Source organism: Camponotus vicinus, unplaced genomic scaffold (genome assembly GCF_025532165.1).
Source record: "Camponotus vicinus isolate PSW18456_S1 unplaced genomic scaffold, iyCamVici1.0 SCAF_10, whole genome shotgun sequence".
Lineage (NCBI taxonomy): Eukaryota > Metazoa > Arthropoda > Insecta > Hymenoptera > Formicidae > Camponotus > Camponotus vicinus.
This window is the reverse complement of record NW_028141946.1, coordinates 2,582,902-2,596,393: the sequence shown is the minus strand read 5'-3', so window position 1 is coordinate 2,596,393 and position 13,492 is coordinate 2,582,902. Positions and strand designations below refer to the sequence as shown.

Genomic DNA, 13,492 nt, shown 5'->3' with positions numbered 1-13,492 from the left:
TTTTTATATTTTTTACGAAATTATATTCATATAGCATGCGAGAGATATTAATAATAAATTTAACAAATTTCATGTGGTTGAAGAACAGGCGCGATAGTTCTTACGCATTGCATTTATTTCTCGTACAACTAATCACATTTATTACACCACAATACACGACGGTACACTTAATAATTTAATCGAGTCTAAGTGATAATCGTGGTACAGTAGCAATCGATTAATGCGGAGGTATAAATAGCATATTCTTATTGCGAAATATCGCGTACAACTCTACGATATATATACTTGTCGTTCGTAAATTCCGAATAAAAGTCGCATTTTTGTATCAGCGACGAATTCTCAAGGAAACTCGTATGTAATACATTTTTAATCGTGACGAAGTTATTTTGTTACATCGAATTACGTACAAGGGCGTGGATAAATTGCCCGTTAACATTATATCATGTCGTATCTGTGTACGACATGTCAGGGATTAAATCTGTAGACAAGAGTCAGGGATTAAAATCAACAAATTATTAAAGTCAATCCTTCTGAAATTGAGCAATCTTAGAATGATAACAATTTTTATCTCTTCTTTTTTATTTTCAAACATAATGCAATTGACAACTAACGATATATCGCATATGCATATTTCAATCAACGAAATATGTTACGAAGAAAAGATTACATTTTATTTGTTTGTAAATTTTTTTATCTTTCGGAAACAACTATAGATTAATGGAATTATTGGAAATTTCAAGTATAAAAATTCCAATAAAACTAAACAATTTTTAAATTGAAATTTTTGTTGAATATATGTAATATTTGCTCTTTTTAGCTCGTTCATAATAATTGATATTCACAATCGATGTTGTTTTTCGTTATTTATGTAGCAAATTTGCATATTCCGATCTACTATTTCGATTTAATCAGTTTTTTTTAATCCCCGACTGTATGTGTTACTTGCAGATAGATGATATATGTATATAGTCTTTTAATCTTAATTTCTAAAGCTATCTTAAGTTGGTACATTTTATACATGTAATTATAGCGTAGATAACGGAGACGACGGATCCCATAAATGTTATAAATTGAAGGCATTCGATTAATAACACGATTAATATTGAAAAACAGAATTATAGATAAATTAAAATTTTATTTAAGGAAAATTGAAAAATATTAAAATTCTGCATATAATGTGCGTAAATCGATTACAAAATTTGAGAATAAAAATTTTAATAATATTAGATCAATTATTAATAATATTAAAATGTAAATAATGCGATTTTATGTATAATATATATTTGAAGAAATGAAAAATAAACACAGCAAATAGCGAAGAGAGAAATATTTAATTGAAATTATATAATGGAAGAAATTGTATTAAATATTAAAATAATTTTTATTATATACTAAACAATATACTTTTTTAAGAGAAATCTTCTAAAGTTATTATATAGCTTTTAAAATAAAATTAAATATAATGAATTTCTATTATTTTTTCTTTGGTCTTACATATTAAATTATTTATATATATTTTTGTCAGTTTAGATTATTAATATCTTTTGGTACTTGTCAATCAAGAAATATCTTAATATTATTGTATTGATATAATATTGAAAAAATCTTGATTTTTTTTTAAATTATTAACTTATTTTGACAAATGAGTTAATAATTAATCTCAAGTTTGCGATAAAAAATCTCGATGCGCGAAAACAGAAAGCAAAAGCAAATTTAATTGCTATAATCTTTGATTTTAGGATGCACCATCTTGCAACATGAAGATTGATGGATCGAGATCGATCGTCTCCGTGGTATTGTAGGCTCGCGGTCGCAACGACGTGAACGTTTCGTCCTCCATCTGTGATGTTATCGATCGCCCGTCAGAATCGTTTTTATTTCCGACGTCACGTTCAGCCATCGTTAAAATCGTAAGTACATACATACATTGTCAACTACGGCACACACGAAAGAGCGTACGACTGTTTTTCCTCTCGTTCAAAAACGAGAGCGATCGCGTCTGATTTATACTTCCTGTGAGATCCTCTTCCGGAAAACCACTCGCATACGATTAGCGCACTATAGTTGAAACACATGATTTAATGTTTGTGATATAATATTTATCGATATGTATTTAAATCTGTCAATACCAAAAGCACGCATCCAAATATCATAAATGCATTTTCTCCGAGCGAATTTTTTTAATATTGCAATAAAATATTGTTTTCTGTATAATCTCTTTCATCTAATTGTAAGTGTATAATAAATTGCAGCATTCAAAATTAAAATAAATTTTTCTATAAATATACATATATATAATATTTTTTAGATATCTTTACATATTTTTTTCGATTATAAATTTTCTAATTGATTCTTGTTGAGTTTTCTTTAAAAGAGGTATAAGTATATATTTTTAATTGTTGATTAAAAAAGGAAAGCTTAACGCGATTTGTGTTGCATTGATGTGGACATATGTTTAGAATTCTATTGAGCGTAGACAAAAAATTCGATGATAATACGCATTTCGTTCGAAAAATAAATAGATAATCGAATAATATCGATACTATCGTTGCGTTAATCTGATGCGAGCATTGATGATTGGTTCCTCTTGAACGCGACATGTGCACGGATCATTTTCCCCCTCGTTCCGATTTTTTGCGCTGTTTTTCGCTAAAAGGAACAGATCGTTTTAATCGATCGTTTAATGAAACGGAAGAGGGGAACGCATTCGGCACAATTTAGGAACTTGGCTCGAAACGCGATGCGTGAAGGATAATCTGCTTGATTGTTATCGCAATCGTGCGTAACAGCGTGTTTACACTACGCAATTTTTTAGCGATATTTGCAATTTGTATATGTAATTTTTTTTGTCATTTTTATCATATATTTTTTGCATTTTTATCGTAGCATTATAATCGCTATAAATACAATATCATAGCGCAAGAACCAAATGCAATCGTTTAATATTGTGTGTAGATGGAGAAATGATTTTATCTCGATATCGCTAAAAAATCGAGTAGTGTAGACGGAATCTCCATTCCTTTCGGAGGATCAAATTAATTTTATTTTTTCCTTTCTATCAAACCACACAAAGCACGTGGTAATAGATAAAACGTTTCTACAGATTATTTCATTATCTCTAAATAATACGCTTGTGCCGTTTGATCGTCGGATCTTCGCGAATTCTTTTTTATCGTACTGTCGCGAGAAGGACTTACAGCTTTGGAAGAATAGTCTTCGCGATAGTCTCCTCGCGTGCTGATGTGATATCAGGAATCCGGATAGAATCAGGCAGCGGGACGTAACAGGTGGGTTCTTTGCGGTCGCGGGTCGTCGATTACATCGAACACGCGATAATTTTCAAACAAACCAGTGTTTTTCACTGATCTCCATGTTAATGACCTTTCTTCGACTATGATTTTTTATTCGAGCGTTTTTGTTCACTTATCGCCTCTCAATTATACCTCTAAAATTTTGTCTCATAGAGATCAGTGATGCTTTTGTATGCAATTTTCACGATCGATGATTAACTTGAACGCCGCCGTCGCCGTCACCGTCTGGAATCCGTGACGCAAACAATCCGGGAGAGTGTCACCATTGATCGATAAGCCCGCGACTCACATCGCGACACGTGTCAGTGCGTTTAGCCTCTACCGATCTCCTCTCTCTCTCTCTCTCTCTCTCTTTTTCTCTCTTTCTCTCTCTCTCTTTCTCTCTGTCTCTCTCTCACTACTACATAATATAATATACGAGCTAGAAAAGGATCTTAATAATTTATATAGAAAATGTACAAGAGAAAATCTACATTCAACGAACGCGATGTGATATTTCTATATGAATACGGTCGACGCGCGATGATCGAGCGAGAGCGAAGAATAAATAAATTAAAACAGAAGATGCGAGAGAGGGAAGGGAAGCCCGGGGACGAATATTGTGCCATTTACAATCGAGCCATCCGCCATCGTGTCGAAATACGACATGCAATGCAACGCTTTTGTCCCCACACTTGTGTCCTCAATACTTGTTTCTATTTTTTCTATCGAAACAAAAATCACAAACAAGACATTTATGTCTTGAGAATGTTATCTCAACGAATAGTCATTTAATAAAAATGCTGATTCGTTCTGTTTGGTTGTCTTCTTATCTCGCTCATTTAATTAGACGACTCGCGAATCTCGTAATTTTGTCGTACGCGATATTATTCTTGATCGGATGCAAGACGCGCGTATCCATCTCTAGGCAAATTCCATTCGTTCCAATTTTAGATGAGCGCATCTCGAGGAAGCGTTTATAAGCCGAGCAAAACGGATGCTGGTCGACAACTTGACTTAAATCCGCACTCCTCGGATTGCTAATAGCCTTAGAGCTAAATGTATTGTAAGCAATTTATCTCACCGAACGAACCAATGTCTCTGTGCGAGAAATACCGAGCGTCATGCTTTTACATGGGCACTCGAATGTATTTAACCGAATTAAAATTCGTACGGATTTGAACATCTCTAAGGGCACAAATTATTTTTATACGAATGCTCTAGTACAATATCTTTCAACTCTTTTAAACATTATTAACATAAATTTGCAGAACAGAATAATAAACATTCACGCTTTTACATTAGTTTGTATAAATCTTAAACAATGTGTGCAAATTTGACGAAGAATGAAATAAAATAACAAAGAATTTCTTCTGTCTAAAGGAGATTTCTCTTTCGATTTAACGAGCATTTGCTTAGCAATCGATAGGACGAAATAAGAACATAGTCATTATTCTTATGTCGAGAAAACGCTATTAAAGTTTCCGTCATAGAATATACAATATGTGTAGACTTATCGTGTCACTTTCTGTTCACGGGTTCTTTGAAAAATCTGGAATTGATTTTTTTCGATAAAGATCTGAAAGAAACTAGTAATTTTTAAGTTACTGGTCTTTCGATATCTTTATCAAGAAAAATCAATTTAAGATTTTTCAAAGAACCCGCAAGCAGAAGGTGACATGAATGCAACAAGAATAAGTGACATCTTTCGATATTTTCTTACTGAAAAAGTAATTGAAGAGATCTCTGAAAAGTAATGATTAAGTTTTGGACATCTTATACACTCTGATAATATTTAATATCGAATAATTAAAAATAATATTTTTTTTAGCAAGGTATTTAAAACAATAGCGTTTTGCAAATTCTAATATATAATATATCCATTTAATAATATATATAATGGTTAAATATAATATATATTTAATTTAATATAATATATATTTCATGTGTATGTATCTTCTTATCTACTTGTTTCGCGTACGTTTTCGTTTCTCTTTTTGCTTTTCTCGAGACTTCATTGGATTCTCGCGCTGTTTCTCTCTCACGCCCACTTTCTCCGAGTGCACCGGCTCTCAAGACAAGACGGCCGCGAATAAATCAGATTTGAAGTGGCTAAGACATGGTACATGTACGTACGCATTTTGCGCTTGTCTACTTGAGACCTAGCCTTTTAATTCTAACAACGATACGAGTATCCCAGTACTGGATATGGTTGAATCATGCTTTCGTAGCAGGTGGATCGCGATTTTCTCAAGAATGAAGTCGAAGAGCACATGTATTTTTACCTTATTCAAAATAATGTCGAAATATTGTTATAATATATAATTTCCATCTAAATTACATATAATCTTTTTTATATAAAATTATTTTTAATATTTTACATATTTAATGTTCGTAATGATTTTTGTAAGAGAAGAATTAAATGATTAAATAAATTAAAAGTAACAAAATAAAATTTAGTTATAAGTTACGGAAGCTAATATTTATTTTTTTTCTTTTTAAAGAAAAATCTTTTAAAGAATTCTTTTAAAGAAATAATTCAAAATTAAGACGATAAAAGATTGAGATAAATTGAGACGAATCCGAGAAAAAAGGGGGGCAAAAATCTTGCTTAAAAAATGTGTAAAACTTTCGTTTTTACAAAATACTTGGATGCAATTACAAACCCATTAACTTAATAAGAATGTAGAAAAAATAAAAACTTTAAATAAATTTTTTTCAAAAGCGAAAGTTTTGCTCTTTTTCATGCGTTCTTTTTTCAGTCATCGCCTCAATTTCTGCTCGTAAAGCAAAAATAAAAGGGGACGAATAAGATTAAAGATTGTGCATCAGCGATGCGTATGATTTCGGAAATTGATTTCGCTTTACCGAATCTATTAAGCTTTAATGACAGCACCTTCCGTAATATAGATGCATTAACGCCCGGTTCATACATATCGCGCTCACGTTATATCACGTCCATTTTTTGTGTACGGCAAATTGATGTTGATGAATATGAATTATCATTGTGGAGAAGCGTTTTGAAAGAGCTTGATTATATATCATAATGATATTAATACCGCAAATTACGTTGCATATCGTTGTGCGTACAATTAATTAAAACCATTAATTTCTATTGAGCACAATATTCTGACTGTGCTACTGACTGTGAGAACGCTTTTTGATGGGAAAGTGAATATTTTTCACTTGAATATGGTTTAAATGTTAGGTGTAAATGGTACAGAAACTATATAGACAACGACATATTCGGACGATTATTCGCCATTGAATACCGTCGAGGACACCATACCGGCAGCGATTTGCGGTATTCCAGAGTAATTGAATCTGTCGCGTAAATTCAACCCGACATTCATCTCGCGACATTTCTCACGGACATGCGATTTATCGGGTGCGAACGGGCACGACGTCGAGGCCTCAAAGATTCATGCCGTTCAATAAATCGCTTGTCACGTAGAAATGTCGTGCAACAAATGTCAGGAGTGAATCGACATCGAGGAACACTCGCTCGTTCTGCACAAAGATATTAGATACTCGTTAGGAACGCGATTTGCGATCTCCGAAAAAACTTAAGCTGATTTGCATTTCATGCGAGCAAAGATGTAAGCTCGGACTTTTGCTTAGAGTTTTTCATATAGAAACGAAAAAGAAAATCCTGTACAAATATGTATTCGTTGAGAATAAATTTGTCAATATCTATATTTTGAATAGTTGATTTTGCTTGCGATTAGCTTGGGGATTATCTACGTAATGGAATTGTCTTCGCGCAACAAATCCCTCCGTATGCATCACGTGCATTGCTCGTGTCATTTCGCCCGGCGGATGCTCCATTTGGAAATATCGCAGTTTCTCCTTTCGTCCTCCTCTTCCTCATATTTTGTCTTCGACGTACACACAGTAGTCGACGAATACCGCGCGCAAAACAAAATCGGCACCTCGATACCGGTATTCGCGGTAAATAAAGATATGCAGGCTTCTACGAACACGGTTGGGAAAGGATCGACTTCTCTCTCTTTCTCTCTATCTTTCTCACACACATACATACACATCTTCGCACGTACTCACTCTCGTTCTCTCATTCACTCTCTCTTTCTCCCTCTCTCTCTCTCTCTCTTTTTCTCTTTCTATCTCGCTTTCTATCTCTTCCTCTCTTTCCGCGACGTGCGAACACTTCAATGGCACGATCTCGCCCTTCGTTGGAAACGGCGCATTCGGCGATGCCATTCGTCGCGCCACTCGATGACGATCGACCTCTGCGTCACCGTGAGTCCACCTTGGCCACCGCCGTCGTTCTCTTGGCCAAGGATCAAGTACGACCTGCAAACACACAGAACAGAGTCGACGTGAGCTCGAGTCGCGATCGCTAGCGTTCAGTTGCCAGCTGTCGCCGGCCGTTAATTTCGCGTTCGTTCAGAATCTGACAAGCAATTCACGATCGTTATAGAATATCGCATTTATCAGATTATCAGATGATTACATTATATTCGAAAAGCTTGACCGCTTGGCTTGATTTTCAATTGAAGACGGATAAAAAAATCAAATGACACTAAAGATGTCTATAAGAGATATTTAAGGATGATTGGAAGAATTAAGTCATATTTTATATCTTTATAATATCTTTGATATACATGTATTCTTTAGGTAATGATAAGATTAACAATAAACAATGTGATTAAGATAAATAAGATTAACAACATTATATGATTAACAGCAGAAAAAGGCAATAAATCCTATATCGAGAATTAGAATTTTTAAAAAATTGCATTATCTTCTTACAAGTGAAATTTTTTATTTATACAAAAATTTTTGTAAAGAATTTTTTAAAAAATCGACTTTATTAATATTTTGACTATATTTAGATATAATAGATAATTTTTCATTTCTTTAGAAAAAAACATGAAATTTCGAATTAATTTTTATTAACTTAACGACGAGTGAATTTTAAGTAATAAAATATAAAGATATGCATAAAATATTTCAAGAAGAATAATTTCAAGAATAAAAATGAAGATATTAATATCTTCGATTTGTCAAGAGATAAAGTACTTACTTATTAGGCTTGATTTTTGGGCATCTGCAAGCCAGATCAGCTGAATGAACGTAAAGAGACACGTCACCACGTCGAATCCTTGAATTGGAATTTTTTTTGTAAATGAAATCGACGTTTAGAGTGAATCGGATCCAGGATGTGCCTGATACACTTGTGCCGCCCTGCGAGCCGTCGCTTTTCTTGTGTCTGTCCGTTATTCTGCCCAAAATAGCTACGATGAAAAAAAAATATTGACAATTATTTCAAACATTTTATCTTACAATAAATGAAGATATAAATGAAGATATGTTATTGCGCTGTAAAAGTATTTTATAAAAGAGGGAGATTAAAGATCTTTTAATATATTGTTCTTAGAACAGAATTTTTATGCATCTTTATGCAATTTACAAATGTTAATATTAATAATTCATAAATCTAATACATATTTTGTGCATCAAATACAAACAATTAAAAGACAATTTATATAATTTAAACGAGAAATCTTTTGAAACTTCGTTAAACAAAAAACTTTTTTTTGTCATTAGATAAAATCTTAAGTGGATACAATTATGGAATCGACATTTTATGTTATAAATACGCAATCAATTTATGTTATAAAAACGTACTAAAATAATACGTAATCGACATCGAACTGTAACACACATGTTCCTTATGTTCAAAGGACGCCCGAGTCCTTTCAATCGTTCGAGACTATAGAATCGAAGGGGGACCGCGATCGGGTGAGGTTTTTCTTTCTTTTTTTCCTGTTACGATCGTACCATCGATCCTGTCGTCCTCCCGACAGGGATACTATTAGCCTTTCGCCAAGGACTAGGGTCATGCCCCGGTGAAACGATTCAGCGTTGAGTTGCATTCGATCGAACCATTCATTACTCGACGTCGGCGTTACGAGTTTATACGTCCTGCTTGACCCTGGAGAGTTTGCTATTCGAATCATGGGGCCGCGTTATTCCTCATGTTGTACTCAGGAGATTTTTGATTCCTCGCGGGGTAGGATCAAGATAGCGGAATATATCTTTGTAACGGAAATACGCATTTTCTCCATATAATTTTGTGATATATGATTTCTAAAATTGGCATTTGTCGATTTATTGCATCATTTATGATTTGAATTGCTCCCTTTTTTTATAAGTAATTAATTGACAAGAAATAGAACACATAACGCGATTCTTTTAATTAAATATTTATGTGAAAAACTATATAATTTCATTGCATTATAATTTCAATTGCAATTTTATTTTTATTTTCAAACTTAAAAATTTTCGAAATTTTGCTATTGTACATCTAAGAACAGATTTTCAGCGATGAAATTTTAATTTCTTCAGCAAAGATTTTACATATAATATGTAGTGCAATCACTTTTACTAATTGTGTCTTTGAAACGTAGTTGTTTTTGGAAAAATAATTATTTTTTCTATTATTATTTAATTATTTTCGTTCTCTTTCTCTCCATCTCTTTTTCATTCTCTCATTTTTATCAAGTTATTGCGTGAGATCGTGCTATGTTGCAGTTTTCTTTTTGCCTGACTACAAATACCGAGACATCTGTGTATGTTTTTGGAGTAGCAGTTTCTTTATATTCAAACCCCTTCACGTATTCGAAATTCGCGGTGACGAAAAAAATACTGGAAGCACGCGGATAGCGTTGTCGTTCTCAATCGGTTTCGCGATGCGACTGCAGGACGCGTAGTCGTTTCAGCCGCTATTCTAAGTCAGAGACAGCTAAGTGCAGACCTGTTGAAGATTTATCTGCGCTGAATCAAACGAGCGGACAGAACAGGAGACAGGAGGTCGAAGCTGCCGCCCGGCCAAACCCGTGCCGGACCACGGCTCAAAGGCATACCATTCTATTATTGAAAGCACCCGGCACCATTAAAACGCGAGTCTTTCATTTTTGAACGAACCGTTATACGCAGCACCGCGTAGAGAATTAAAGTAAAGAAGAGAGAATTATACGCAAACAACCCTATCTTCTCCCTTGTTTTCTTCCACGGACCTAGTAACTTCTCGAGCCCTAAATATTAAAAAACGGTAGATAAAGAAATGATTTTTGAATTTTTATCGATAAATAAATGACGATTTATAATAGCGTCATTTAATTTATGTTCATTATACAAACTCTAGAGAAATAAATGTGAAAAATTGATTATAATTATTGCAAAAAATATGAAAATTTTGAGACTAAAAAGAGGAAGAGAAACCTTCGTAATTGTTACTGTCTCCTTGTTTCTTTCTGTTCATATCCTTCTCTGAGCGTATGTTTATATTCGACTTTTTCGAGGACTTTTGAGGGAGAGAACGGCACTCTGGCATAAATCGTTGTTTCATATACATTCTCTTTTCCTGTTGCCAGGGTTGGTACACATTCCTGATAAAAGCCGAAACAATTCCGAAATATTTCTATTTTAAACAATGAAATGCCCAATATAGAAATATAAAAAATTAATTCTTTATTACACACATATTGATATATATAAATCTAAAAAAATTAAGTCTTTTATCTTATAGAGATAAGGAGTCATTTTATTTTTAAAACTTTTTGTAGCAGTTGTATGTACTGGTTGGTACAGACAATGACAGTTAATTATAGGACTCTGAGAAATTCTCATTGCGAAGGGATTTGCATGCAATGTTTGGGTTTCTACGAGTTCCATTATATCAGAGACGAGAGCGCAATTAATACACCGTTCTCTGTCTACGACATTGTTTGGTTTGGAGACACACACACTTACCATAGTCTCTTTTGCAGTACTTGTTGAGATTGAGCCTTTTCGTGCTGGCGCGGCACTTTCCACACTGATCTGCAACAAAACGAAGTACAAGACAAATTACATCGCTTTCAGTGACTTAATCAATTTATGGTGGGTTAAACCGCCGCGGTAGTTAATTCCCTTGGGCAGACATTGGCGAACGGAGGAAACGCGTAGTTAGCAAAGTGTTCTTTAAATTGCGCGCAGAATACAATTCGGTTGAGTCAAGCAATTGTTGTAATTGATCTTCGTGCAAGGGTTATCAAAATGATAAACCGTCCACTGTTATAGTAATCATCGCAATGTATCAAACTAAAAATACATATTTTATTAGGCGCAATCAATGTGCAATAAATAAACAATTATTATTTGTCCGAGAATAATCAAGATTATTACTGTGATATATTTACTATAAATAGAAATAATTGAGACTAAAATATCAGAACAATCATTCTATTATCTGTTATTTTATCACATTATATATTAAATGATATTGAAAAATAAGAATAACTATAACTGATTAAGTTAAACTCTATTAAAATGGTATTTACGTCTGCATTTATGAGAGATTCATCTCTTTATTAAAGTTTTTGAAAACAACCATTAATCGTTCTACATCTCTCTTGAGATATTCTTGCGTTTCAACCCTCAGAAGTGGAGATACAGCAAGACCACAAGATACTTTGTAAAGTAAGGGATTAAAGGGATCGACTAGCTGGGTTTCCCCGGCTAGCCGCAATCTGCAATGGTCTTCAAACAATTCAATGTTCAAACAAAATAGTCTGCAAACTCTTTGTCTGTTATATATGCATAGAAAAATAAATAATAAGATTTCAGACTTTCGATATTGTGCATGTATATGTTTTTAAAATAATCTGTCAGTCACGAAATACATTAAAATGTTCAATATTTTCGATTATTAAACATTTTTTGCGCGAGAATTCCAGAGATTTCAGACAATAAAATCATATATGTGTGTTTTTTTTAATTTAATTTTAAATAAATTTAAAAAGTTTAAATTTTAAAAATGTAAGAAATTAAAAATAAATGTAAAAATAAAAGAATAATTACAATGAGATTTAATGAAAACTGAAAAATTGAGAGAGAGGGAAAATAAAAAAGAGATGCAAAGATTTTCCTACGGTATTTTTGCTAAGAAAAAAATTAGTCAAATATTTCACACATATGAAAGATAATTTGCTAACTTTGGGGCAGTCTATGTGTATAAAAGCGACTAGTAGCGTACATGCACAGACAAGGTTTTCATGTTAAAGACGAGATGCTAGTATCGTGACGTCACACATGAGGAGCCTTCGACCTCGTGATCGCGTATACATTGCAGGCACTTGGGTTACTTCAGTTCGTCTCGTCGCGTCTCGCACTTGACACGGCCCATTATCATCCACCGGCGTATATCTATCCATCTATTATCTAGCTACGCGAGTATCCATCCATTATATCCCGTACGGTCATCGTGTCCCCGCATCTCCGCGTCTCGCAGCTGTTCAATTAATTCTCCGAGAGTAATGTGTTATAGTCTCGACTGACGGGGACCAAGAGAGGTGAGAGCCAACCGTGACTAGAATGAAGCAAACTATGCAACATTTGCTTTAAAGAAGATTTGCAGAAAAAAATTTATCTTTCTTCGTTTATCTTTCGAAAAAAATAACAGATAATTGAAAAAAAGCAATAGAAAAATAGAGCAACTCCAAAAATTGAACTAATAAAAACAATTAAATCTTTCTAGTATAATTTATTAAAGTAGTATGATAATGATGAATATATTTTGCATATATATATGTTATGCGTTATTTCAATTATTTGCTGAGCGTTTTTCTTTTGTGTACACACACATACGTTCCTATATTATCCTATATTTTACTTATTACATATTTACTTGTTAGATTTTGTTAAAACAAAAATTACTGGTAATAAAAGATTCGATTATATTCTGTTTAGAATAATTGAATAATTACTTTGAAATAATTGAAATATTACTGACATAAGACAAAATGTTAAATATTGAAGATATTTTTAATTTTGTCAATTTTAATGAATATTATATGTGAAAAATGAGAATAAAGGGCAAATATTTAAACTTTTTGAAAACTGTATGAGTCTCGGGAAAAAACCGTATCCATTTTAGGTTTGATTTAATTTTCTGTTCGATATATTATTTCACTTTCCTCTATTTTAAATTAAACTGAGGACCGATCGGTCCAAAGAGTATGAATAGGCAAATGCGAATCGAGAAACGTGACGCACCCAATGATGGACATATGGAGCTAACTACTGAATTAGCGTGAACGGCCCACCTGGTGCTGGCTGGCTGCCTCGCAATACCACATTGACCTTCACTCGTTCGTACGCTGCGACATTCGTCGGATTGCGCACGTGTCGGGGAT

The 13,492-nt window shown here is 33.4% G+C and overlaps 2 protein-coding genes across 4 annotated transcripts in view; one reads left to right on the top strand and one right to left on the bottom strand.

Moving 5' to 3' along the window:
- The window catches only part of LOC145960404 (uncharacterized), a 162,047-nt gene that overhangs the window by 866 nt on the left and 147,689 nt on the right, over positions 1-13,492 (top strand). For all 3 annotated transcript variants that reach the window (XR_014435347.1, XR_014435346.1, XR_014435348.1), the window contains exon 3: positions 1,740-1,910. The gene's annotated coding sequence lies outside the window, so the exon portion shown is untranslated. The remainder of the gene's footprint in view (positions 1-1,739; positions 1,911-13,492) is intronic.
- Positions 68-13,492, bottom strand: part of LOC145960403 (netrin-1) — a 183,066-nt gene continuing 169,641 nt past the window's right edge. The window contains exons 5-7 of the mRNA XM_083079839.1: positions 11,070-11,138; positions 8,338-8,548; positions 68-7,604 (exon numbers count right to left, since the gene is read on the bottom strand). Coding sequence (XP_082935965.1) covers positions 7,460-7,604; positions 8,338-8,548; positions 11,070-11,138 — 425 coding nt within the window. The 3' untranslated portion in view covers positions 68-7,459. The remainder of the gene's footprint in view (positions 7,605-8,337; positions 8,549-11,069; positions 11,139-13,492) is intronic.